General features: G+C 45.6%; 1 protein-coding gene across 1 annotated transcript in view; it reads right to left on the reverse strand.

The window, feature by feature from the left end:
* Nucleotides 1-8,814: 8,814 nt before the first annotated feature.
* Nucleotides 8,815-27,727, reverse strand: part of abhd17c (abhydrolase domain containing 17C, depalmitoylase) — a 37,215-nt gene continuing 18,302 nt past the window's right edge. Inside the window, exons 2-3 of the mRNA XM_031812523.1 lie at nt 20,273-20,452; nt 8,815-12,391 (exon numbers count right to left, since the gene is read on the reverse strand). Of these exons, the coding sequence (XP_031668383.1) occupies nt 12,172-12,391; nt 20,273-20,452 (400 nt within the window). The 3' untranslated portion in view covers nt 8,815-12,171. The remainder of the gene's footprint in view (nt 12,392-20,272; nt 20,453-27,727) is intronic.

The raw sequence follows: 27,727 nt of genomic DNA on the forward strand, positions 1-27,727 counted from the left end.
CTCCGTAGATGAGTCGGCTAAACACGGTTCAATGATTAGCCTGTTTCCCGTTTAAATGATCAAGGCTATAAACAGAGTTATGAATAGACTATGAACTATATAATTACTTTTAATCAGTTGATTATGAAACGTTGCCTGATCAATACCGATTGATAACTGAATAAAGTGAGACCCGCCAGAGCTAAAGAGCGCTGCGTCTGTCAGACGTTAACACTCTAACTTCAGAGCAGGAACAAGGGACAGTGCTGGGGGAATTATCACCGGCGTTTGGCAGCCGGGCCCGTCATGTTTACCTAATACCGAGACACTGCGGCACCGAGGCATGCTCCAAGTTAATTAAGTGTAAAATGCCAAAAAGTCGCGTTTGCATAAAATCTAGCTCCTCATTGCTATACAGCTCCCATCTCCGCTTGAATATACTGTATCACAGTATAGACAACAATGCGTGTTCAAAAATGCGTGACAGGCCTACTATCGCAATCAAAAAGTATACTATAGTAATGTAATTTCCACACAGTCAGAGGTCCTCATTAAATACGGCGCACATATTTGGCCTAGCCTCCTTGTTGTTGCTGGAGACGGATTATCCTCACTGAAATGTTGGCTTTCAGTCGCACCGGCTAATAGGAGAACGTTACAGATCTCCCTCTCCTCCTCGTTCTCTCCCTGTGTCGTTGTGAGAGGACATTTAAATTCACATGGCCGGGCTGAGCACCCGGCATTTACGGTGTTAGAACGTTATCTATACAGGTGTTCAAACAGACCAGCGTTTCTAGTTACTAGACTATGCCGCTCTCCCGCTGTTACTTGCATAACGTACAGCATGGGTGGCTTAAATGTTAAAAGAGCCAGAAATAAACAAATTGCCTAAAAAATAAAGCTGCAAACAAAATAATTTTAAACCACCTGGCAATTTATGTCCAATTATAACTCTTCATGCAAGATTGTGTCGAAAATGGCCAATCCAAAGGAAAGATACATAACAGAAAAAACACAATGTGTCATCTCTCAATTTACACAACTCTGACCACCTCCTGTCCATATGTGTTTGTGTGTGTGTGAGAGAGAGAGCGTTACTTTAGACTACTGATAGAGAGAAACTAGAAGGGAACACTGGTCCCTGTGTCCCCTCACCCTTCATTCCCTCCTTCTACCCCCCTCTTTCCCTCCTTCCTCTCCTTCCATCCCCTCCTCCCTCTCCTTCCATCCATCCATCCATTCCTCCCTCGCTTTCCCCCCTTCTACCCCCCTCTTTCCCTCCTCTCTCTCTCTCTCTCTCTCCTTCCATCCCTTCCTCCCTCGCCTTCCCTCCTCCCTCTCCTTCATCCCCTCCTCCCTCACCTTCCATCCTTCTACCCCCCTCTTTCCCTCCTCCCATCCCATCCCCTCCCCCCCACCTTCCCTCCTCCCTCGCCTTCCCTCATTCCAATCCCCTCCTTCCACCTGAAGTCTCGATAGATGAGCACGATAAACACTGCTGAATAATTAAGCTGTTTCCCGTTTAAATGATCAAGGCTATAAACAGAGTTATGAATAGACTATGAACTATATAATTACTTTTAATCAGTTGATTATGAAACGTTGCCTGAAACCCCTCCTTCCATCCACCTCCTCCCTATCCTTCCCCCCTACCAACCCTTCTCTGGCAGTGTGTTGTGTTGCTACAGAGAACAACTGAGTCAGTAATGCATTCCCCATGTTTGGAAAACATGTCAGACTCCCTTCTGTGAGGCCTGATCAACAGTTGTCAGGAACTCCCTCAGCGTGAGGCCTGATCAACAGTTGTTAGGAATTCCCTCAGTGTGAGTCCAGTTCCACAGTTGTCAGGAACTCCCTCAGTGTGAGGCCAGTTCCACAGTTGTCAGGAACTCCCTCAGTGTGAGGCCTGTTCCACAGTTGTCAGGAACTCCCTCAGTGTGAGGCCTGTTCCACAGTTGTCAGGAACTCCCTCAGTGTGAGGCCAGTTCCACAGTTTTCAGGAACTCCCTCAGTGTGAGGCCAGTTCCACAGTTGTCAGGAACTCCCTCAGTGTGAGGCCAGTCCCACAGTTGTCAGAAACTCCCTCAGTGTCAGGCCTGATCAACAGTTGTCAGGAACTCCTTCAGTGTGAGGCCTGATCAACTGTTGTCAGGAACTCCCTCAGTGTGAGGCCAGTTCCACAGTTGTCAGGAACTCCCTCAGTGTGAGGCCAGCTTGTCACGAGTCCGACCGAGGGTGGCTTTCCTTCCCGGTCGGGTGGCACTCGGCGGTCGTTGTCACCGGCCTATTAGCTGCCACTGATTGTCTTTCCTCCCCCTCCTTGTATGTTTATTGTTAGCACCTGTTTGTGATGATTAGTTGGGCTTTATTAGACAGCCGGCCCGTCTGTTTGTTGTGCGGGATTAATTATTGTGACCTTCGCTTCTGTAGTAGAGGAACGTGTTTGTTTCCTGGTCGTGTATTTCAGTTGTACATTTTTCGTCCCCCGTGTTTGGTGCCGTTATTGTTGTGAGCACCCTGTGGTGCGTTTGTGCATTAAAGAGCACAGCATTGTACTCTCTGTCTCCTGCGTCTGACTCCACACCCATGACACCCAGAGCGTTACACAGTTCCACAGTTGTCAGGAACTCCCTCAGTGTGAGGCCAGTTCCACAGTTGTCAGGAACTCCCTCAGTGTGAGGCCAGTTCCACAGTTGTCAGGAACTCCCTCAGTGTGAGGCCAATTCCACAGTTGTTAGGAACTCCCTCAGTGTGAGGCCAGTTCCACAGTTGTCAGGAACTCCCTCAGTGTGAGGCCAGTTCCACAGTTGTCAGGAACTCCCTCAGTGTGAGGCCAGTTCCACAGTTGTCAGGAACTCCCTCAGTGTCAGGCCTGATCAACAGTTGTCAGGAACTCCCTCAGTGTGAGGCCAGTTCCACGGTTGTCAGGAACTCCCTCAGTGTGAGGCCAGTTCCACAGTTGTCAGGAACTCCCTCAGTGTGAGGCCAATTCCACAGTTGTTAGGAACTCCCTCAGTGTGAGGCCAGTTCCACAGTTGTCAGGAACTCCCTCAGTGTGAAGCCAGTTCCACAGTTGTCAGGAACTCCCTCAGTGTGAGGCCAGTTCCACAGTTGTCAGGAACTCCCTCAGTGTCAGGCCTGATCAACAGTTGTCAGGAACTCCCTCAGTGTGAGGCCAGTTCCACAGTTGTCAGGAACTCCCTCAGTGTGAGGCCAGTTCCAGGAGAGGGCTTCCATATCTTCTAAAATGACCTCCATCTGCTGAGACACGGGGTGAGTGTGTGCCAGTAGCTGTCCATCTTCAGAATTGTAAGGAATTGGGATAATGAAGGCTGAGAACGTTATTAATGCTGCAACAAAGAGGAGGGGTGAGACAGGGAGGGGTGAGATAGAGAGAGAGAGGGAGGGGTGAGTCAGGGAGAGAGAGGGAGGGGTGAGACAGAGAGAGAGAGAGAGGGAGGGGTGAGACAGGGAGAGAGAGGGAGGGGTGAGACAGGGAGAGAGAGGGAGGGGTGAGATAGGGAGAGAGGGAGGGGTGAGACTGGGAGAGGGAGGGGTGAGACAAGGAGAGAGAGGGAGGGGTGAGACAGGGAGAGAGAGGGAGGGGTGAGACTGGGAGAGAGGAGAGAGAGCGGGTGAGATAGAGAGAAAGGCAAGATGGAGTGAAAGAGAGCAGAGAATGGGCTTAGCAGTGAGACATGAATGCTTTGAATATACCTTAAGTGTCATTGACACCAATGGAACAACTACTTCAAGGTGGAAGAACCACTCACTGAGTTTTCCAACTTGTTTCTCTGTAGGTACGCTAGAGCACATGCTCGTGTGTAGAGTAATACCTAAATACATTAGGAAAGACTGTCCACATCAACAATATGTTATTGGATTTCTATCCACAAGCTAAAGGAAGTTTATTGGGAAAAATCTGCTGACTACACATACAACAAAGTGGAAGAACATTGAAATGGCTTTACAGGCTCATCACTCCTGCAGGGAGCATAGGTCATCGATGACTCCTCTCCATCCCATGTAGGGTTGCATAATGTCTGCAATTTTCACAAATTCCTAGGTTTTCCAGAAATCCTGGTTGGAGGATTCTGGATTTCCTGCTGATCTTCCAACTGGTATTTCTGGAGCATCTGGCAATTTTGGGAAAGGTGCTGATTTGTCAAATTTGGCAACCCTAATCCCACTCTGGGGTGGCAGCGTAGCCTAGTGGTTAGCGCGTTGGACTAGTAACCGAAAGGTTGCAAGTTCAAATCCCCGAGCTGACAAGGTACAAATCTGTCGTTCTGTCCCTGAACAAGGCAGTTAACCCACTGTTCTTAGGTTGTCATTAAAAATAAGAATTTGTTCTTAACTGACTTGCCTAGTTAAATAAAGGTAATAAAGGTAATAAAACTCTTCTTCAGGTACTTTTCTCCAGACTAAAAGAAAACCTGGAGAATAACAGTGGAAAATGAGATGAAGCGCTGTGGTCTGTGATGGAACACCATCTCCAAAAAGGCTGAAGATCGTCCGCAGTAGTTCTGTCTTGTGGAAGTTCCACATTGTACCTAATCCTGTTAGTTCCTAAGTAAGTACCTCTTCAGGATTCTCTCTCGCCTCAAGCTCCCACCTACAGTGTTGCGTGGCCATGCTCTAATCGGTTTCCCTTGTGGGCTCCAGGATAGAGCATGCCTATGCCCAGTGGGGATGGAGGGGCCTTGTGGGCTCCAGGCTAGAGCATGCCTATGCCCGGTGGGGATGGAGGGGCCTTGTGGGCTCCAGGCTAGAGCATGCCTATGCCCGGTGGGGATGGAGGGGCCTTGTGGGCTCCAGGCTAGAGCATGCCTATGCCCGGTGGGGATGGAGGGGCCTTGTGGGCTCCAGGATAGAGCATGCCTATGCCCGGTGGGGATGGAGGGGCCTTGTGGGCTCCAGGCTAGAGCATGCCTATGCCCGGTGGGGATGGAGGGGCCTTGTGGGCTCCAGGATAGAGCATGCCTATGCCCGGTGGGGATGGAGGGGCCTTGTGGGCTCCAGGCTAGAGCATGCCTATGCCCGGTGGGGATGGAGAGGCCTTGTGGGCTCCAGGATAGAGCATGCCTATGCCCGGTGGGGATGGAGGGGCCTTGTGGGCTCCAGGATAGAGCATGCCTATGCCCGGTGGGGATGGAGGGGCCTTGTGGGCTCCAGGATAGAGCATGCCTATGCCCGGTGGGGATGGAGGGGCCTTGTGGACTCCAGGATAGAGCATGCCTATGCCCGGTGGGGATGGAGGGGCCTTGTGGGCTCCAGGATAGAGCATCCCTATGCCCGGTGGGGATGGAGGGGCCTTGTGGACTCCAGGATGCCTATGCCCGGTGGGGATGGAGGGGCCTTGTGGACTCCAGGATGCCTATGCCCGGTGGGGATGGAGGGTGTAGACGATCCATCCCCATCTTCTCCTCAAGATCTCATCAGGAACCTGGCTGGTGAACTCCCTTAGGTCCATGTTGCTTCAGAAGTTTCAGGGTAAATTGCCAGAAACTCAAAGAAAACATAAATCAATAGGATGTCTAAAAATATGTTACTAGAACAAAAGGAAAGCCAAGCATTACAGTTTAATCATTAGACTCACTCTTCTATGAAGGTTAGTAACCTGCTCAGGCTGAAAGCCTATTACATTTCCCCTGAAGATAGAACTTGACTTGAGGGTAGTGGACAACTCACTGCTCAGGCTTGACGTTACATTATTAGTTGAGGATGCCCATGGGATTTGGTGGGCTGTCTGTTTCAAGACGTGTGTGGGTATCTGGGAGGGTGTGTGAGTGCGTATGTGGAAAGTGTGTGTCTGTAAATCTTTCAGGAGGTGAGTGTGTATGTCTTTGTGTCTATGGGGAAGTGTGTGTAATCTGTGTTCATGCCAGCTGAGTGTGGGAATTACAGAATTCCCCATGAGGAAGATGGTCTGAGGAAACAGCCAGCCAGGGTCATTGTCTTGCGCCAGGGAAAAAGGTTCACAGTAACCTTAATCACCCTACCACACATCCAGACCTTTTCCACGTCCCACAAGTCATGTACAATACGGATGTGACCAGCCCCATGACCTCTAAGAGAAATTAACTTAAAGTTCAAATGTGGGGATGATCAACTGATCCTAAACCTGTGGTTAAAGGATCACTTAAATCTATCAAGAGCCAGAAATGGATTAGCTGGTTAATCAGTCATTTCCTACTAAATAATCCTTGTAGATTTCTGGCGTTATCTGAGGAATGCTGGAATTAGACAAAATATTTAATTAGCCTACATGTTGATTACTGAAGGACTTGCACAGTAAAATCTGCATGGGATGATTCCATTTAACTTGATGTTTGTGCTGCTACATTAGTTTGGGGTGGTATAGCGAGCGAGGGAGGGAGTGAGGGAGGGAGTGAGGGAGGGAGTGAGGGAGAGGAGGAGAGAGTAGTAAGGACATCTCAATAGATTACTGCAGCTACAGAGCTTGTTTTTAGATATGGGTCATTCCACAAAAACAGAGTGACATTGAGACTCAGATTTTTCACTTTAAAATGTATGCCAAACAAAACCCAATGATTGCAAACTTAGACATTCAACTTTTGACAAAAACACATTTAACAGTGTAGATGCAAAGTTTGGAAACAGAATGACAGTTTGTGCTGTTGGTGCAGTCATTCTGTTACCAACTAAATCATTGTTTTTTGTTTGTTATACATTTGTTTGTTATACAGTCTCAACATCCCTGTGTAACCGTGGAATTACCCATATGTGTATTAACATAAATACACTAAACTACAGATGCCCTTGTTCAAATGTAGTTGTTGCAGTGCTTGGGTCCACTAGATGGCTAGTGTTTTCTCAGTGTCAACGTGCTTGATCATGATCCCAATGGAAATGGAAAACATTCCTGAAGTTCTGCAGTTAATTCTCACATCATGGAACTTTGATATGAAAACTCACTTGTCCTTTTTTCAATTGTGCTTGTTGCCACCACATCACACAAATGAGACAGTTTTGAACAAGCTGCTCTGTACAGTATGTAGCCGCAACATAGTCAGACCAATCCAGCTCCCTCTTCAATTAGAGGAAAACACTGCTATTCGGCTCCAAGGACCAATCCTTCGTATGCACTTTATAGTAGCTACTATGTAAGGCTTCAGACCCCAGATGGCAACAGTCATATCAGGTAAATAACACATATCTTTGTTTGTACACGGGCCCAGAGCCCAGCTCCCGGGCCTCCAGGCAGGCACCCAGACATGTAAAACAGGTTGCTGGCTCACCTCCCCTTCCTCGCTTGGAGCCCCTAAGCCTGGCAGCTGGCCAGTGTACACTCTCGCACGACTCACGCTGCTACTATACTCTCACACAATTCACGCTGCTACTATACTCTCACACAACTCACGCTGCTACTATACTCTCACACAACTCACGCTGCTACTATACTCTCGCACAACTCACGCTGCTACTATACTCTCGCACAACTCACGCCGCTACTATACTCTCACACGACTCACACTGCTACTATACTCACAACTCACGCTGCTACTATACTCACAACTCACGCTGCTACTATACTCTCACACGACTCACGCTGCTACTATACTCTCACACAACTCACACTGCTACTACTCTCACACGACTCACGCTGCTACTATACTCTCACACAACTCACGCTGCTACTATACTCTCACACGACTCACGCTGCCACTATACTCTCGCTGCTACTATACTCTCACACGACTCACGCTGCTACTATACTCGCGCTGCTACTATACTCTCACACGACTCACGCTGCTACTATACTCTCACACAACTCACGCTGCTACTACTCTCACACGACTCACGCTGCTACTATACTCTCAGACGACTCACGCTGCTACTATACTCTCAGACGACTCACGCTGCTACTATACTCTCACACGACTCACGCTGCTACTATACTCTCACACGACTCACGCTGCTACTATACTCACACACGACTCACGCTGCTACTATACTCTCACACGACTCACGCTGCTACTATACTCTGACGACTCACGCTGCTACTATACTCACGCTGCTACTATACTCTCACACGACTCAAGCTGCTATTATACTCTCGCTGCTACTATACTCTCACAAGAGGCTTCAAGTTTCCCCTCGCCGTCCCTGGACTACAGAGATTTCTGAACACTGAAAGAGTATTGCCTAGAACCTACAGTACCCTGTATTTTATGTCATCTTAACCAGTTGACTTACAGGAGCAATTAGAGTTAAGTGCCTTGCTCATGGACACAGACCGATTTTACACCTAGTCAACTCTGGGATTCGAACCAGCGACCTTTCAGTTACTGGCCCAACACTTAACCGCTAGGCTACCTGCCACCTGATATACTGGAACTATAATAAAGCTAGTGACTAGCTATAAAGATTACTATCCCAGGCTACTATGGAGGCGATTATTCAACAAGAGTTTAGTAAACTGAGCTAGTCGCCTCTAAAAACACCTTCCTAATATAGAGTTGCGCCCATAAGTGTCTAATTGAGTTGAGATCTGGTGACAGACACACACAGCCTTCAATGCCCCTCTGCTCCTTTAAGACCCCTCTTTCAAAGGTACAGATCTCTTCTAGCCATGGTAGACAAAATAATAATCAACTGGGCATTATTATACATGACCCTAAGCATGATGGGATGTTAACTGCTTAATTAACTCAGGAACCACACCTGTGTAGAAGCAACTTCTTTCAAAATATCCCTCATTTACTCAAGTGTAAAATAAATGCTCCTTCATGGATGCTAGAACATTGACAGGAACATCAGCACAGTAGAAGACAGAGATAATGTTTAAAAACAATCGAACAGACAAGTATATGTAATTCCATGCATTCTTTATTCCATTAAGCATTAAAACATCCACTGTGTTGCCTGAAAGCAACACAGCCAACATGAATGACAATCTGTAGCACGGCACATTTAAGGCTTTTTCTTTGTCAGTTTAACACTAAGAAACCTCTGTACCCACTAGTTGTTTTAATGCATTAGATTTGCATACTGTGACTCCAGTGTTAAACTCAAGTAGGCTGGAATAGCCCTTAAATCAATGGTTTATATCATGTATAGAGGAGATATAGATACATTACATATGGTTCTGACAAACCAGCATTAGAGTGTAAATCTATCAACATTTACTGGAAAAGAACATTGTAAAAATGTCAGTATCAAAACAATAAATGGGACTAAAGCAGTTTTTCGTTCTTTAAAAAGACAAGCAGAAAAAACTAGATGTTAAGTTAAAGGGCTCGTTGTGTCAAAACATAGGCCCCTTAGTAAGTTATGACGAGAAAACACTAGAATCTTTTATTCGTCACACGAAAACCCAACCACGACCGCAAAATACAGCCATCACCTCACAGCAATACACTGTCAGTCAAAACATTAATCACAAGTTGCTACGCACATATCCTTCACTTATACCTCCTCCTTCCAAGAGGACACTCCTTGAGCAGTGTAGTGTTTCTGTGTTGATTATTATTATTATACAGCTGAGAATATAAGCAGAAGACTTCCAACCCAGTCATTCCTCTGGCTTCTTCGCTCTGCACTCAAATGTCCTTTATGAAAAGTTGTTTGCATGCAGTGTTTCTTCCAAAACGTCGTCTTGGTGACACTTGCTGAGTTCTTTGGAGTGAAACGAGATGGGGAGCAGGGAAGGGGTCTGTTGGGGGGAATCCCCCCTTTACCCCCAGACAAATGGGATACAGCCAGAATCTGCAAATGGTGGTGAGATGGCTCAAATCTCTCATCTACATGTGAAGACTCATTGAGATTGCATTAGGTGAAGTACCTTTTTGACCAGTATGACCCCAAAACATCTTTTCACAGTGATTGAGAAGATTCCTCCAACCGAACCCATAGCAGCAGTCAGTCCCCCTGCAGACCATGAGACTCCCCAACTCAAGTCGACAGGAATGTTAGGGTGAAATGTCCACAGACTTAAGGCTTTATTTGAAGTGTTGAAATGAAAGGAACAGGTACATACTGCCAAACAGCAACCCAAAGCATTTACATTAAACACAATCTTAATTCTGAACAGAAACAAAATGGCTTCACGGAAAACTTCTGAACAAAAACATCTACACTGGTGCTGAATCCCAAATCAACTCCTACGCCCAAGACATACCTCCAGATCTGAAATGAACGGATAGGTCTTAGCAATATGGTAAAAAAAAAATCTGAACAGCAAGGCAGAAAAACATGAACTGTTTAAATCGTCTCCTTTCAGATCTACACGGGTGTCTAGAGACAGTACTGGCTAGGGGTTGATCAGGTGTGTGTAGAGACAGTACTGGCTAGGGGTTGATCAGGTGTGACTAGAGACAGTACTGGCTAGGGGTTGATCAGGCGTGACTAGAGACAGTACTGGCTAGGGGTTGATCAGGTGTGTGTAGAGACAGTACTGGCTAGGGGCTAATCAGGTGTGTGTAGAGACAGTACTGGCTAGGGGCTGATCAGGTGTGTGTAGAGACAGTACTGGCTAGGGGCTGATCAGGCGTGACTAGAGACAGTACTGGCTAGGGGTTGATCAGGTGTGACTAGAGACAGTACTGGCTAGGGGTTGATCAGGTGTGACTAGAGACAGTACTGGCTAGGGGCTGATCAGGTGTGACTAGAGACAGTACTGGCTAGGGGCTGATCAGGTGTGTGTAGAGACAGTACTGGCTAGGGGCTGATCAGGTGTGTGTAGAGACAGTACTGGCTAGGGGCTGATCAGGTGTGTGTAGAGACAGTACTGGCTAGGGGCTGATCAGGTGTGTGTAGAGACAGTACTGGCTAGGGGCTGATCAGGTGTGTGTAGAGACAGTACTGGCTAGGGGCTGATCAGGTGTGTGTAGAGACAGTACTGGCTAGGGGCTGATCAGGTGTGTGTAGAGACAGTACTGGCTAGGGGCTGATCAGGTGTGTGTAGAGACAGTACTGGCTAGGGGCTGATCAGGTGTGTGTAGAGACAGTACTGGCTAGGGACTGATCAGGTGTGTGTAGAGACAGTACTGGCTAGGGGTTGATCAGGTGTGTGTAGAGACAGTACTGGCTAGGGGCTGATCAGGTGTGTGTAGAGACAGTACTGGCTAGGGGCTGATCAGGTGTGTGTAGAGACAGTACTGGCTAGGGGCTGATCAGGTGTGTGTAGAGACAGTACTGGCTAGGGACTGATCAGGTGTGTGTAGAGACAGTACTGGCTAGGGGTTGATCAGGTGTGTGTAGAGACAGTACTGGCTAGGGGCTGATTTGGTTCCATTACAGTACATTGTAGGTATGTTTTTATTTGATACATGGTCAGGTGTCATCATTAGGGTCAGGTGTCATCATTAGGGTCAGGTGGTGTCCCTCACTGGAAAACCCCAGTTGAGGAAAAACACCTGGCCCTACTTACCACATGACCTCCAGTTAACAAGAGCATTGTTACAGGAGGTGAGACACCCAGGGGTGAGCTGGGTAATGATGTTTTTCAACCACACGCATCTCTCACACGGTCACACACTGGCCTTGAAAACAAGATGGGAATGAGTTTCTGTGAAACATGGAATGTCAATAAGATAACAAAGAACATACATCAGAACATACAGTATGATTACCTGAACATATCTGCACAATAAAAGTGCATTCGTTTCAATTCACCCTGAATGGGAAAAATACAAAACAATATTTAACAAACACAAACAAGCAAGAACATCAATCATGTATCTGAGGTGCAAAACAGATTGTTCTTCATCAGGTAGAAAAGAATACAAAGTCAATCAATCATGAGCATAAAAGAGAGCGAAACAGATGAAATAGGGAGAACAAGATCGCAGAGGGAATTGATCACATCCCCACCAGCGAGGGAGAGCAAGAAGGAGAATCAAATCGAGATCCAGATAGAAGAGCAAGTGCAAATACTGAGCGGGCCCTAGCTCCTTGGCAAAGAGACCTGGGACCTGTCCACATATGAGCGCCGGGGATGCCTTGGCCTGGCTCAGCTCAGCCTGACCTGGTTAAGCATCTCAACACTTCCTCCCCTCCTTTCCAACATCTGCACCAATAAACAATACAAACCAACATGGTGGATTTCAGGTATCAAATTTCCACCAATCCACTTCTCTCTGCACAGATTAAGGAACGAAAAAAGGAAGCCATTTTAGACCTGATACGCAGCCCCCCTCTAGGTTTAGTGGAGGAGGCCAAGGGAGATCAGGATGTGGGCAGCTCGATGGAGATGAACTGCTTGAGTCGCTCCAAGTACTGGGCGTAGAGCTCGATGTCGTTGTGCCCGGCGCCCTCCACCCACAGGGGCTCCACGGCACGCGGGCAGCGCTCGTACATTGCCAGGCCGTGCGAGAAGTCGATCACCTCATCCTCCGTGCCGTGGATCACCAGCACCGGCGACGCCACCTTGGACACCTTGTCGATGCTGGGGAGAGAGAAGGGGTTACAGTTTATCAATGCTTAAACAAAGCCAGAGAGAGAAAGAGAGAGAGAAAGAGAGAAGAGAGAGAGAAAGAGAGAAGAGAGAGAGAAAGAGAGAAGAGAGAGAGAAGAGAAAGAGAGAGAGAAAGAGAGAAGAGAGAGAGAAGAGAAAGAGAGAGAGAAGAGAAAAGAGAGAGAAGAGAAAGAGAGAGAGAAGAGAAGAGAGAGAGAGAAGAGAAAGAGAGAGAAGAGAAAGAGAGAGAGAAGAGAAAGAGAGAGAGAAGAGAAAGAGAGAGAGAAGAGAGAGAGAAGAGAAAGAGAGAGAGAAGAGAAGAGAGAGAGAAGAGAAAGAGAGAGAGAAGAGAAAGAGAGAGAAGAGAAAGAGAGAGAGAAGAGAAAGAGAGAGAGAGAGAAAGAGAGAGAAGAGAAGAGAGAGAGAAGAGAAGAGAGAGAGAAGAGAAAGAGAGAGAGAAGAGAAAGAGAAAGAGAAGAGAAAGAGAAAGAGAGAGAGAAGAGAAAGAGAGAGAGAAGAGAAAGAGAGAGAGAAGAGAAAAGAGAAGAGAAAGAGAGAGAGAAGAGAAAGAGAAAGAGAGAGAGAAAGAGAAGAGAAAGAGAGAGAGAAAAGAGGAGAAGAGAGAGAGAAGAGAAAGAGAGAAAAGAGGAGAGAAAGAGAGAGAGAAGAGAAAGAGAGAGAAAGAGAAAGAGAAGAGAGAGAGAAGAGAAGAGAGAGAGAAGAGAGAGAGAGAGAAGAGAAAGAGAGAGAAGAGAAAGAGAGAGAGAAGGGAGAGAAAGAGAGAGAGAAAAGGGAGAGAAAGAGAGAGAAAGAGGAGAGAAAGAGAGAGAAAGAGGAGAGAAAGAGAGAGAAAGAGAGAGAGAAAGAGAGAGAAAGAGAGAGAAAAAGAGAGAAAAAAGAGAGAAAGGGAGAAAAAAAGAGAAAAGGAGAGAAAAGGGAGAAAAGGGAGAGAAAAGGGAGAAAAGAGAGAGAGGAGAGAGAAAGAGAGAGAGAAGAGAGAGAAAGAGAGAGAGAAAGAGAGAGAAAGGGAGAGAAAGAGAGAGAAAAGGGAGAGAAAAAGAGAGAAAAAGGAGAGAAAAGGGAGAGAAAGAGGAGAGAAGAGAGAGAGAAGAGAAAGAGAGAGAGAAGAGAAAGAGAGAGAGAAGAGAGAGAGAGAGAAGAGAGAGAGAGAAAGAGAGAGAGAGAGAAGAGAAAGAGAGAGAGAAGAGAAAGAGAGAGAGAAAGAGAGAGAGAGAAAGAGAGAGAGAAAGAGGAGAGAAAGAGAGAGAAAGAGGAGAGAAAGAGAGAGAGAAAAGGGAGAGAAAGAGAGAGAGAAGAGAAAGAGAGAGAGAAGAGAAAAGAGAGAGAGAAGAGAAAGAGAGAGAGAAAAGGGAGAGAAAGAGAGAGAGAAAAGGGAGAGAAAGAGAGAGAAAGGAGAGAGAAGAGAAAGAGAGAGAGAAGAGAAAGAGAGAGAAGAGAAAGAGAGAGAGAAGAGAAAGAGAGAGAGAAGAGAAAGAGAGAGAGAAGAGAAAGAGAGAGAGAAGAGAAAGAGAGAGAGAAGAGAAGAGAGAGAGAAAGAGAGAGAGAAGAGAAAGAGAAAGAGAAAGAGAGAGAGAAGAGAAAGAGAGAGAGAAGAGAGAGAGAAGAAAGAGAGAGAGAAGAAGAGAAAGAGAAGAGAAGAGAGAGAGAGAAAGAGAGAGAAAGAGAGAGAGAAAAGAGAGAAGAGAAAGAGAGAAAGAAGAGAGAAAGAGAGGAGAGAAAGAGAGAGAGAAGAAAAGAGAGAGAGAAGAGAAAGAGAGAGAGAAGAGAAAGAGAGAGAGAAGAGAAAGAGAGAGAAGAGAAAGAGAGAGAGAAGAGAAAAGAGAGAGAGAAGAGAAAAGAGAGAGAGAAGGGAGAGAAAGAGAGAGAGAAAAGGGAGAGAAAGAGAGAGAGAAAGAGGAGAGAAAGAGAGAGAAAGAGGAGAGAAAGAGAGAGAAAGAGAGAGAGAAAGAGAGAGAAAAGGGAGAGAAAAGAGAGAAAAGGGAGAGAAAAAGAGAAAAGGGAGAGAAAAGGGGAGAAAAGGGAGAAGAAAAGGGAGAAAAGAGAGAGAGAAGAGAAAGAGAGAGAGAGAGAAGAAGAGAGAGGCGAAGAGAAGAGAGAGAGAAGAGAAAGAGAGAGAGAAAGGGAGAGAGAAAGAGAGAAAGAGGAGAGAAAGAAGAGAAAGAGGAGAGAAAGAAAGGAGAGAGAGAAGAGAGAGAAGAGAGAGAAAGAGAGAGAGAAGAGAGAGAGAAAGAGAGAGAGAAGAGAGAGAAAGAGAGAGAGAAGAGAGAGAAAGAGAGAGAGAAGAGAGAGAAAAGGGAGAGAAAGAGAGAGAAAAGGGAGAGAAAAAGAGAGAAAAGGGAGAGAAAAGGGAGAGAAAGAGAGAGAGAAGAGAAAGAGAAAGAGAAGAGAGAGAGAAGAGAAAGAGAGAGAGAAGAGAAAGAGAGAGAGAAAGGGAGAGAAAGAGAGAGAGAAGAGAAAGAGAGAGAGAAGAGAAAGAGAGAGAGAAGAGAAAGAGAGAGAGAAGAGAAAGAGAGAGAGAAGAGAAAGAGAGAGAGAAAAGGGAGAGAAAGAGAGAGAGAAAAGGGAGAGAAAGAGAGAGAAAGAGGAGAGAAAGAGAGAGAGAAAAGGGAGAGAAAGAGAGAGAAGAGAAAGAGAGAGAGAAGAGAAAGAGAGAGAGAAGAGAAAGAGAGAGAGAAGAGAAAGAGAGAGAGAAGAGAGAAGAAGAGAGAGAGAAAAGGGAGAGAAAGAGAGAGAGAAGAGAAAGAGAGAGAGAAGAGAAAGAGAGAGAGAAGAGAAAGAGAGAGAGAGAGAAGAGAAGAGAGAGAGAAAGAGAGAGAGAAGAGAAAGAGAGAAGAGAAAAGGGAGAGAAAGAGAGAGAGAAAAGGGAGAGAAAGAGAGAGAAAGGAGAGAAAGAGAGAGAAAGAGGAGAGAAAGAGAGAGAGAAAAGGGAGAGAAAGAGAGAGAGAAAGAGAGAGAGAAAAGGGAGAGAAAGAGAGAGAGAAAGAGAGAGAGAAAGAGAGAGAAAGAGAGAGAGAAAAGGGAGAGAAAGAGAGAGAGAAAAGGGAGAGAAAGAGAGAGAGAAAAGGGAGAGAAAGAGAGAGAAAAGGGAGAGAAAGGGAGAGAAAGAGAGAGAAAAGGGAGAGAACGAGAGAAAAAGGGGAGAGAGTGGGGAAGACAAACACATTAAGACAAATGGACCTCCTTGGGGGCATTAGTAGTGTATCCATCTGTCTTGTAGCGGTGCTGTAACAGCAGGGGTGGAGAGACCGACTCCACACAGCACACTGCCAAACCATTAACTACACATCATACAGAGGGGGTGTGCGCACCTTATGTGCACTACATATGATATATATAGAGATATACAATGTCAAATTGATCAGAAATACAGTGTAGACAAAGCACTTTCTTCTGAAACTCGTCAGTCTATTCGTGTTCTGAGAAATGAAGGCTATTCCATGCAAGAAATTTCCAAGAAACTGAACATCTCGTACAGCGCTGTGTACTACCCCCTTCACAAAACAGTTCAAACTGGCCCTAGCCAGAATAGAAAGAGGAGTAGGAGGCACAACTGAGCAGGAGGACAAGTCCATTAGTGTCTAGTTTGAGAAACAGACGCCTCAAGTCCTCAACTGGCAGCTTCATTAAATAGTACCTGCAAAACAAAGAAAAAGCCAAAAGTCTGTCCAGTGTTTGTTTGACCATCTTAATCTTTTCTTTTTATTGGCCAGTCTGAGATATGGCTTTTTCTTTGCAACTCTGACTAGAAGGCCAGCATCCCGGAGTTGCTTCTTCAACGTTGACGTTGAGACTGGTGTTTGCGGGTACTATTTATTGAAGCTGCCAGTGAATCACACTTCACCATCTGGCAGTCTGATGGACAAATCCGGGTTTGGTGGATGCCAGGAGAATGTCACAAGCCCGAATACATAGTGCAAACTGTAATGTTTGGTGGAGGATAAATATTGGTCTGGGGATGTTTTTCATGGTTCGGGCTAGGCCCCTTAGTTCCAGTGACGGGAAATCTTAACACTACAGCATACAATGACATTCTAGAAGATTCTGTGCTTCCAGCTTTGTGGCAAAAGTTTGGGAAGGCCCTTTCCTGTTTCAGCATGACTGCGAGCCAGGCCTAATCGCCCAACATCAGCGCCTGACCTCACTAATGCTCGAGTCTGAATGGAAGCATGTCCCTGCAGCAATGTTCCAATATCTAGTGAACAGCTTTCCTAGAAGAGTGGTATTAGAGCAGAAAAGGGGAGAACAACTCCATATTAATGCCCATGATTTTAGAATGAGATGTTTGCCGAGCAGCTGTCCACATACTTTTTGGTATTAATGTATGCATGTACACGTACACGTACACACACACACACAAAATGAGGTTGGAATGATAGCAACATTGCGGACAATGCCCTTTTAGTGTAAGAGCTGGAGTTCTGACCTGACTGGTGACATCACCAGGCGGTAAATTTGTTTAAATACCAATGGGAAAGAGGTTTGGAACTCTCCTCAATTACAGGTACTTTTCCCCTCCTTTAAAACACACTGACTGTGCTAGCAGAATTCTTCCTTCAGAAATTGTAGCTTTAAAGCAGGATCCTCACATTCCAGGTGGAATAAGACTATAATCTCAAAGGGTTCAGAGACTAACAACAAAAGCACAGTCATGCATATATTGGCATTTACCTGTCCCTTTAAGGGGGTAGAGGACCTAAACCATGCCAGGATATTGCAGCCCACACCATATAGTGGCTTGTGAACGTTTTCACCCCCCTTTGGCATTTTTCCTATTTTGTTGCTTTACAACCTGGAATTAAAATAGATTTTCAGGAGTTTGTATCATTTAATTTACACAACATGCCTACCATTTTGAAGAAGCTAAATATTTTATATTGTGAAACAAGAAATAAGACACACAAAAAAATGAAAACTTGAGCGTGCATAACTATTCACCACTCCAAAGTCAATACTTTATAGAGCCACCTTTTGCAGTAATTACAGCTGCAAGTCTTTTGGGCTATGTCTCTATAAGCTTGGCACATCTAGCTTGGCACATCTTCGCCCATTCTTCAAGGAAAAACTGCTCCAGCTCCTTCAAGTTGGATGGGTTCCGCAATCTTTAAGTCATATCACAGATTCTCAATTGGATTGAGGTCTGGGCTTTGACTAGGCCTTTCCAAAACATTTAAATGCTTCCATTTAAACCACTTGAGTGTTGCTTTAGTAGTATGCTTAGGGTAATTGTCCTGCTGGAAGGTGAACCTCTGTCCCAGTCTCAAATCTCTGGAAGACTGAAATGGGTTTCCTTCAAGGATTTCCCTGTATTTAGCGCCATCCATCATTCCTTCAATTCTGACCAATTTCCCAGCCCCTCATCCCCACAGCATGATGCTGCCACCACCATGCTTCACTGTGGGGACTACATTTTAGTCTCATCTGACCAGAGTGCCGCCTTCCATATGTTTGGGGAGTCTCCCACACGCCTTTTGGCGAACACCAAAAGTGATTGCTTATTTTCTTCTGGCCTCGCTTCCGTAAAGTCCAGCTCTGTGGAGTGTACGGCTTAAAGTGGTCCTATGGACAGATACTCCAGTCTCTGCTGTGGAGCTTTGCAGCTCCTTCAGGGTTATCTTTGGTCTCTTTGTTGCCTCTCTGATTAATGCCCTCTTTGCCTGGTCTGTGAGTTTGTTGTGGCAGGTTTGTTGTGGGGCCATATTATTTAAAAAAATTTATAATGGATTTAATGGTGCTTCGTGGGATGTTCAAAGTTTCTGATATTTTTTTATAACCTAACCCTGAACTTTGTCCCTGACCTGTTTGGAGAGCTCCTTGGTCTTCATGGTGCCACTTGCTTGGTGCCACTTGCTTGGTGGTGCCCATTGCTTAGTGGTGTTGCAGACTCAGGGGCCTTTCAGAACAGGTATATATATATATATATATACACAGATCATGTGACACTTAAAGTCCACCTGTGTGCAACTATTTAATTAATTATGCCACTTATGAAGGTAATTGGTTGCACCAGGGGGCTTCAGAGAAAAGTAGGTGAATACATATGCACGCACCACTTTTCTAGTTATCATCTTTTTTGAAACATCTTATTTTTTCATTTCACTACACCAATTTGGACGATTTTGTGTATGTCCATTACGTGAAATCCAAATAGAAATCAATTTCAATTAGTGTAGAAAAGGCCCATAGAGTTGGAAGAATCTTTTAATTCAAGGCCACTTGCTCAGCTGGGCCAGGAGTGCTTTAATTAGGTCAGGTGGAAATATCTCACAGATCTCAACTCCATAAAAGGAGGAAATCGCCATCGCCCATCTTGCTGCTCTCTCTTCCTTAACTCCGTCTAATCCGACTCTGAACTATCCGTTGCGATCAGGAGAGTGGGCCTGATCCCTAATTATGTTAATAAATGAATGATTGTTACGACTTGATCTTTGTGATTATGAGTTTGATTGGATACATGTTATTCTGTTTCCTTTGTGATGCAGCATAGACTACTCAGTAAATATACCACTTTATGGTTAAAGGAATTCCTGCCTCAGTCTCATCCATTCCTCTGTCACCTGACACGTGATCACCTGTTCACCTTCACTGTCAGTCATCCTACTTGTCCAGCTACCCACACAGATTCCATACAGGTTGTAATGCAACAAAATAGGAAAAATGCCAAGGGGGATGAATACTTTTGCAAGGCACTCTAACAGAGACCCTCTAAGGGGATGAGAGGTCCTAAACCATGCCAGGATAATGCACTGCACATCATAACAGAGACCCTATAAGGGGATGAGAGGTCCTAAACCATGCCAGGATAATGCACTGCACATCATAACAGAGACCCTATAAGGGGATGAGAGGTCCTAAACCATGCCAGGATAATGCACTCCACACCATAACAGAGACCCTGTAAGGGGATGATGAGAGGTCCTAAACCATGCCAGGATAATGCACTCCACACCATAACAGAGACCCTGTAAGGGGATGATGAGGTCCTAAACCATGCCAGGATAATGCACTCCACACCATAACAGAGACCCTGTAAGGGGATGATGAGAGGTCCTAAACCATGCCAGGATAATGCACTCCACACCATAACAGAGAACCCTCATTTACTCAAGTATTTCCATTATTTTGGCAGTTACCTGTAGGCCTCTATAGCAGTCCTCTACAGCAGTACCAGCTTAGGAGAGCCACTTGCAGATTCAACTTCTGCTCGCTCTCCACCCCCCCCTCCTCCTCCTCCTCCTCCTCTTCTGCCCGCTGTCCCACAGATCTCATGTCCCACAGATCTCAGTTTGATGGCATTGTTCCACAGGTGTCAGGGCTGAGGGTTGATAACAGTTTGATGCTATCTGTTCCTCCCACCTGCACCAAATGTACAGTATTTCTCATCCTAATAGCTTGTTCTCCCTCTGATAACCAAGACTTATTTTCTAGTTTTCCTTTACAATAAAGCAGCACAGGAAGTAGCTGCTTATGGAATATGACTAGGGGACACAATACAAACCCTATGGATAATACAGGCATCTGATAGAGGCCGGCCAGAGACCGAGACCTGGGAGTCCTATTTTTCACTAGGTCTGTGAGCCCAGCCGCCAACCTTTCATAGCTAGCTAGCATGGCGAGTTACTACCTACCTACCGCTGCACCTTAACATTCCCTCAGCACCCTGCAGGAGAGCGATAACACTACCTACCCAAAATCCAAATCAGTGCTTTGGCACATGGCTGTATATCAACTGTCATTCAGTCAAAGACAACAGGCCAGGAAAGCTAACGCATCCAACATCCCATCCCTCTGTCCCTAGACTCCATCTACTTCCGCCGACCCACTATCTCACAATCTCACCCCATAATAACCCACCTGGGGAAGGCGTCGAAGCAGTAGGTCTTGCGCGTGTCAGGGAAGGCCACTCGCAGGCCGGACATAAGAGGTGAGTGCAGGATGACGGCGGCACACTCGTAGCGCGCCGCCAGATCCACCGTGGGTACCGTGCCGATGCTCTGACCGTACAGGATGATGTTCTCTGGGGTCACTCCATACCTGGATAGGAAGGAGGTTAGGACACAGAGAGAGTGAGAGAGCGAGAGAGAGAAGATGGGGGGGATAGACAGACCGATAGTTGTGGACAAGGAGATGAAGGAAAGTGGGCGAAAAAAAAGGAAAGAAACAAAATAAGGTTAATAGATCAGACCCAGATGACCACCGTCGTCATCCTCCTAGGAGATATCTGACCCAGATGACCACCGTCGTCATCCTCCTAGGAGATATCTGACCCAGATGACCACCGTCGTCATCCTCCTAGGAGATATCTGACCCAGATGACCACCGTCGTCATCCTCCTAGGAGATATCTGACCCAGATGACCACCGTCGTCATCCTCCTAGGAGATATCTGACCCAGATGACCACCGTCGTCATCCTCCTAGGAGATATCTGACCCAGATGACCACCGTCGTCATCCTCCTAGGAGATATCTGACCCAGATGACCACCGTCGTCATCCTCCTAGGAGATATCTGACCCAGATGACCACCGTCGTCATCCTCCTAGGAGATATCTGACCCAGATGACCACCGTCGTCATCCTCCTAGGAGATATCTGACCCAGATGACCACCGTCGTCATCCTCCTAGGAGATATCTGACCCAGATGACCACCGTCGTCATCCTCCTAGGAGATATCTGACCCAGATGACCACCGTCGTCATCCTCCTAGGAGATATCTGACCCAGATGACCACCGTCGTCATCCTCCTAGGAGATATCTGACCCAGATGACCACCGTCGTCATCCTCCTAGGAGATATCTGACCCAGATGACCACCGTCGTCATCCTCCTAGGAGATATCTGACCCAGATGACCACCGTCGTCATCCTCCTAGGAGATATCTGACCCAGATGACCACCGTCGTCATCCTCCTAGGAGATATCTGACCCAGATGACCACCGTCGTCATCCTCCTAGGAGATATCTGACCCAGATTACCACCGTCGTCATCCTCCTAGGAGATATCTGACCCAGATTACCACCGTCGTCATCCTCCTAGGAGATATCTGACCCAGATTACCACCGTCGTCATCCTCCTAGGAGATATCTGACCCAGACTACCACCGTCGTCATCCTCCTAGGAGATATCTGACCCAGACTACCACCGTCGTCATCCTCCTAGGAGATATCAGACCCAGATTACCACCGTCGTCATCCTCCTAGGAGATATCTGACCCAGACTACATCACTGTACAACAAGGAGACGATACCTCCTCCTATCTAACATCACTGTACAACAAGGAGACGATACCTCCTCCTATCTAACATCACTGTACAACAAGGAGACGATACCTCCTCCTATCAACATCACTGTACAACAAGGAGACGATACCTCCTCCTAACTAACATCACTGTACAACAAGGAGACGATACCTCCTCCTAACTAACATCACTGTACAACAAGGAGACGATACCTCCTCCTATCTAACATCACTGTGCAACAAGGAGGCGATACCTCCTATCTAACATCACTGTACAACAAGGAGGCGATACCTCCTCCTATCTAACATCACTGTACAACAAGGAGACGATACCTCCTCCTATCTAACATCACTGTACAACAAGGAGACGATACCTCCTAACTAACATCACTGTACAACAAGGAGACGATACCTCCTCCTATCTAACATCACTGTACAACAAGGAGACGATACCTCCTCCTAACTAACATCACTGTACAACAAGGAGACGATACCTCCTCCTAACTAACATCACTGTACAACAAGGAGACGATACCTCCTCCTAACTAACATCACTGTACAACAAGGAGACGATACCTCCTAACTAACATCACTGTACAACAAGGAGACGATACCTCCTCCTAACATCACTGTACAAGAAGGAGACAATATCTCCTATCTAACCCAACATGACATCACTGTACAACAAGGAGACGATACCTCCTATCTAACATCACTGTACAACAAGGAGACGATACCTCCTCCTAACATCACTGTACAACAAGGAGACAATATCTCCTATCTAACCCAACATGACATCACTGTACAACAAGGAGACAATATCTCCTATCTAACCCTACATGACATCACTGTACAACAAGGAGACAATATCTCCTATCTAACCCAACATGACATCACAGTACAACAAGGAGACAATATCTCCCATCTAACCCAACATGACATCACTGTACAACAACACGCCATAACAGAACGTTTACAATGTAATATAATAATACATGCCATTTAGCCCGACGCGACTTAGTCATGCTGGCATACATTTTATGTATGGATGGTCCCAGGAATTGAACCCACTATCTTGTAGTAGCAAGCACCAGGCTCTGCCAATTGAGCAACAGAGGATGTCATGAAATAAGCTTCTAGAGACTGTAATTCTTATTTACCAAACACTGATATACTTAACCCTTATCAAATCCGACTGACATTAAAACATCTACTCTTATCAGCACATCAGTTAGAGTTGAGTTTACACAGTGAAAGGAGAGCTGTGTAGTTAAATCCAGACTTGTGTACAGAGCTATACTTATATATACACTGTATGTAGCTAAGCTACATTGCTATATAGCTTAGTCTCTAGGCTCGTAGTGGGAGGCAGCAGGCCGAATAGGGGAGGATCATGTCACTTTAAAGCCTGGCTGCCAGTGCTGTGGCCCGGGGCAGCTGTCTGCCTGGCACACTGACACACACACACACACACACTTCAGGCATCAGTTCTGCCCTATAAAAACTCAAGCTAGAGCATTGAGATAAAAATAAGGGATGGATGGGTGGAGGACAGAGGTAGCGAGAGGACAGCCCTACATTTCATTCTCCCACTCCTCCTCCTCCACTCTTGGCAGGCTTTCCCATGGCGAGAGCAAACCTCAGGGAACCCGATCTTCGGGGCGCTGTGTGTCAGGTATGCGGTGAAGTCTGCGGACAAAATGGAAACACATTTGATACGTGACCTAAAGGCTGGGCCTCAAAGGTTTCGAAAGGCTAGTCCCCTTTGATGGCGAAAGTTGCAGAGGAGACAAAACAGCTGCGAACCCCGTGCGCGTGTGTGTGTGTGTGTGCGTACAAAGGCAGGCAAGGCAGAGAGGAAGGGAGTGCTGTACATCGTGTTCCCTGAGACTGCCTTCAACGTCACGTTCTGCTTTGTTGGGCCTTTTAAAATGAACTCTGAGAACTCCAAGAAAGTGTGGAATGCATGAGGGTGAATCAAAGGCTTACACAACTCACCACAAGCTAAGATGTAACACGCAACACGCCGTACAGTTAGGCATGGCTAAATATGTGGAAGGTGAGCAGGTGCATGTACATTTACCCATGAAATTACGCTGTAGACTTCGGCCCAGTTAAGGAGGCGGAGGGTTGAAGGAGGTGTGTGATTGGGTGTGTGTGTTTGAGGGTGTTCGCCAGGGTTTCCGTTAGCCAGTAAATGCTGGCTTTTGGACCCAAAAAATAAATGAAAAGCCCATAAAAGGTCAGCCAAAATGTTGCCGGCCCAATGCCTAATGCTTTTTATTTATTGATAGAAATGCCAGTCGACGTGCTCTAACTTCAAAGGCAAATAAACTGTATGGGTTAATGAATCCTCAGGCTGCTGGGAAATTCATGTGTGTTTCTATTTTCACTCACGCAAAAGATGTGAGGTTCCCATAAGGGACCAGCTAAGTACACCCAGACTGGGCAACATTTGCCCAGATTAGAGGTCGACAGATTAATCGGAATGGACGATTATTTAGGGCCGATTTCGAGTTTTCATAACAATCGGAAATCTGTATTTTTGGACACTTTTTTTTTTTACACCTTTATTTAACCTTTATTTAACTAGGCAAGTCAATTAAGAACACATTCTTATTTTCAATGACGGCCTTGGAACCGTGGGTTATTTGCCTCGTTCAGGGGCAGAACAGATTTTCACCTTGTCAGCCCGGGGGATCCAATCTTGCAACCTTACAGTTAACTAGTCCAACGCTATAACCACCTGCCTCTCGTTGCACTCCACGAGGAGACTGCCTATTACGCGAACGCAGTAAGCCAAGGTAAGTTGCTAGCTAGCATTAAACTTATCTTATAAAAAACTATCAATCATAATCACTAGTTAACTACACATGGTTGATGATATTACTAGTTTATCTAGCGTGTCCTGCGTTGCATATAATCTGACTGGGCATACAAGTATCTGACTGAGCGGTGGTAGGTAGCAGCAGGCTCGTAAGCATTCATTCAAACAGCACTTTTGTGCGTTTTGCCAGCAGCTTTTCGTTGTGCGCCAAGCATTGCGTTGTTTATGACTTCAAGCCTATCAACTCCCGAGATGAGGCTGGTGTAACCGAAGTGAAATGGCTAGCTAGTTAGCGGGGTGCACAATAATAGCTTTTAAAATGTCACTTGCTCTGACACTTGGAGTGGTTGTTCCCCTTGCTCTGCATGGGTAACGCTGCTTCGAGGGTGGGTGTTGTCGTTGTGTTCCTGGTTCGAAGCCCAGGGAGGAGCGAGGAGAGGGACAGAAGCTATACTGTTACACTGGCAATACTAAAGTGCCTATAAGAACATCCAATAGTCAAAGGTATATGAAATACAAATGGTATAGAGGGAAATAGTCCTATAACTACAACCTAAAACTTCTTACCTGGGAATATTGAAGACTCATGTTAAAAGGAACCACCAGCTTTCATGTTCTCATGTTCTGAGCAAGGAACTAAAACGTTAGCTTTATTACATGGCACATATTGCACTTTTACTTTCTTCTCCAACACTTTGTTTTTGCATTATTTAAACCAAATTGAACATGTATCATTTATTTGAGGCTAAATTGATTTTATTGATGTATTATATGAAGTTAAAATAAATATTAATTCAGTATTGTTGTAATTGTCATTATAACAAACAAAAAATTAATTACATTTTAAATAAAATAAAAAATGGCAGATTAATCGGTATCAGCTTTTTTTGGTCCTCCAATAATCGGTATCAGCTTTTTTGGTCCTCCAATAATCGGTATCAGCTTTTTTGGTCCTCCAATAATCGGTATCAGCTTTTTTGGTCCTCCAATAATCGGTATCAGCTTTTTTTGGTCCTCCAATAATCGGTATCAGCTTTTTTGGTCCTCCAATAATCGGTATCGGCGTTGAAAAATCATAATCGGTCAACCTCTAGCCCAGATTCTGTTGATTATGCCCGTTTCACTGAGCCCGAGAGGGGATTCTTTCTCCAAAACAGAGTAAAGATGGCTTCCAGAGCGCGCTCTCTCAAAGACACAGTAACGAGGCCGATGGCTTCCAGATCGCTCCTTCTCGAAGACACAGTAACGAGGCCGATGGCTTCCAGATCGCTCCTTCTCGAAGACACAGTAACGACGCCGATGGCTTCCAGATCGCTCCTTCTCGAAGACACAGTAACGAGGCCGATGGCTTCCAGATCGCTCCTTCTCGAAGACACAGTAACGACGCCGATGGCTTCCAGATCGCTCCTTCTCGAAGACACAGTAACGAGGCTGATGCACATTAAGCTGCTCCAAGGAGTTGGACAGTTTGGACTTCCAACAGCAGCGGCTCACTTTGAGCAGGAAAAGGTCCGCTGCAGACAAAGTAAATTAGAGGCAAATTGTGTTATTCAGGCCTGGTCCCAGCAGTTCTGATGCTGCCCTAGACCAGACCAACATATGCCGGCCGTGTCATGTATAGTATAAAGATTTGGAATGGATTGATATAGTAGAGTCATGTGGATCATGTGTAATTGGTGCATTTCAGATGAGCTTATTCAGTAGCACTTGGAAACTAAACATCGTTGCCATCTATTCACATCGGATAATTCCAATGTTGCAATCACTAGGCAGCCAACTGCCTACAGTAGGAAACTGAGCCGGTATCAATAAGATACCTATATTACAGGACACGAGTCACAGCCCCACGATAGTTCAAATTACCATGTGTGTGTGTTTGAGAGAGGCAGCTAGAGAGAGCAAGAAGGTGAGTGAGGAAAATGGTATAACCAATAAATAAACACAGAAACAGAGGAGTGAGTGAACAACATGCTCCTCGCTTTTCAGCCGGTCAGGCAAGAGAGCTTTAATAACAAGTTCCCGAGCCAAATCTAACTGTTCCATCCAGGAGGAAAAGCTGATGCTTTTGGCCTTAGAGGCAAGCTGCAGTAGCTACAAAAAATGTGACTTATAAATTAATAATATGGACCCACTGATTCTTAAAGAATATAAATGTAGAAATGCCTCAGGAGCTTAGTTCAACTGTCCTACCCCATCAGAACCCGAAATAAGCTTTACTCCAATGTTTGTAAACAAAGTCAATGTAAAAACAAACAGTATAATCTTAAAACATGGTTAAAACTATTATTTTAATATCATGGATGGTCAGTCCTTGCATCCATAGTGCCGTCTATGAATTTGAGAGTGGTTCCATTTCCCTATCCATCAGCTTTTTAGCAAACGCTTTGTCATTTCAACTGCTGATTGACGCTTTAAGTTTGATGCAGGCATTTATTAACCAGGGATGTTAAAAGGATGAGACATGTTCACTTCCCTTTTCATTTCCCCTGCTAAGGCATCACAGGCTGGACATCTTTGTTTGCAGACACAGCTGTTATTGTAGTCCCAGTAGTAGTAAAGGTCAGGCATTGAGATAAACAGGTCAAACAGGTCAAAAAGTCACAGAGACACCAAGTTGTGATTTCAGATGTGGAATTTAAAAAGACATCCACTGCCAAAGTATCACTGGAAAAAGGGCTGTTCGCTCGAGAGAGAAAAATGGACAGGAAATGGAATTGTGTTTAAACTGGACAAAAACAAGAACATTCTCTTATTCCAAGCTAATCAGGGAATTGATCATAACCCACCGCTTGGAGAAGCAGTGACATGTGGAGTGAGGGAAAATAAAGTGTTCAGTGAAAACACTTGTCCAAACACCAGAGGCACTGAATGGAAGGAAAACTACAGAGAGAGAACTACTAGAGAGGAAGAGAGATATTCAAAAGAGGAGTCAAGCCCAGTGCAGATGCCATGTTTCCATAAACAAATATCCATTGGTGAGATTCAATGGATAAATGGGGCTAGAACAACAGGGCAACCTTGAGGTCCAGGCCAGCACTGTATCGACCTCAAGAAAGTCCACTACATAACAAACCAACAAACTGTAGCCCAAACTGTAGCCCAGTTTGTTGGGTTAGAGAAAGAGTTAGGCTGAGAGAGAGCAGAGCAAGAATGAAAGCAGTTGTCCTGGGAAAACTTGTCAAGTCAATAAATTGCAAAGTGCTCGCTCAAAAGGTCCTTACACTTGTGGGCTGCTGAATCCTTATA

The sequence above is a fragment of the Oncorhynchus kisutch genome, unplaced genomic scaffold, assembly GCF_002021735.2.
Source record: "Oncorhynchus kisutch isolate 150728-3 unplaced genomic scaffold, Okis_V2 Okis03b-Okis08b_hom, whole genome shotgun sequence".
Taxonomy (NCBI): domain Eukaryota; kingdom Metazoa; phylum Chordata; class Actinopteri; order Salmoniformes; family Salmonidae; genus Oncorhynchus; species Oncorhynchus kisutch.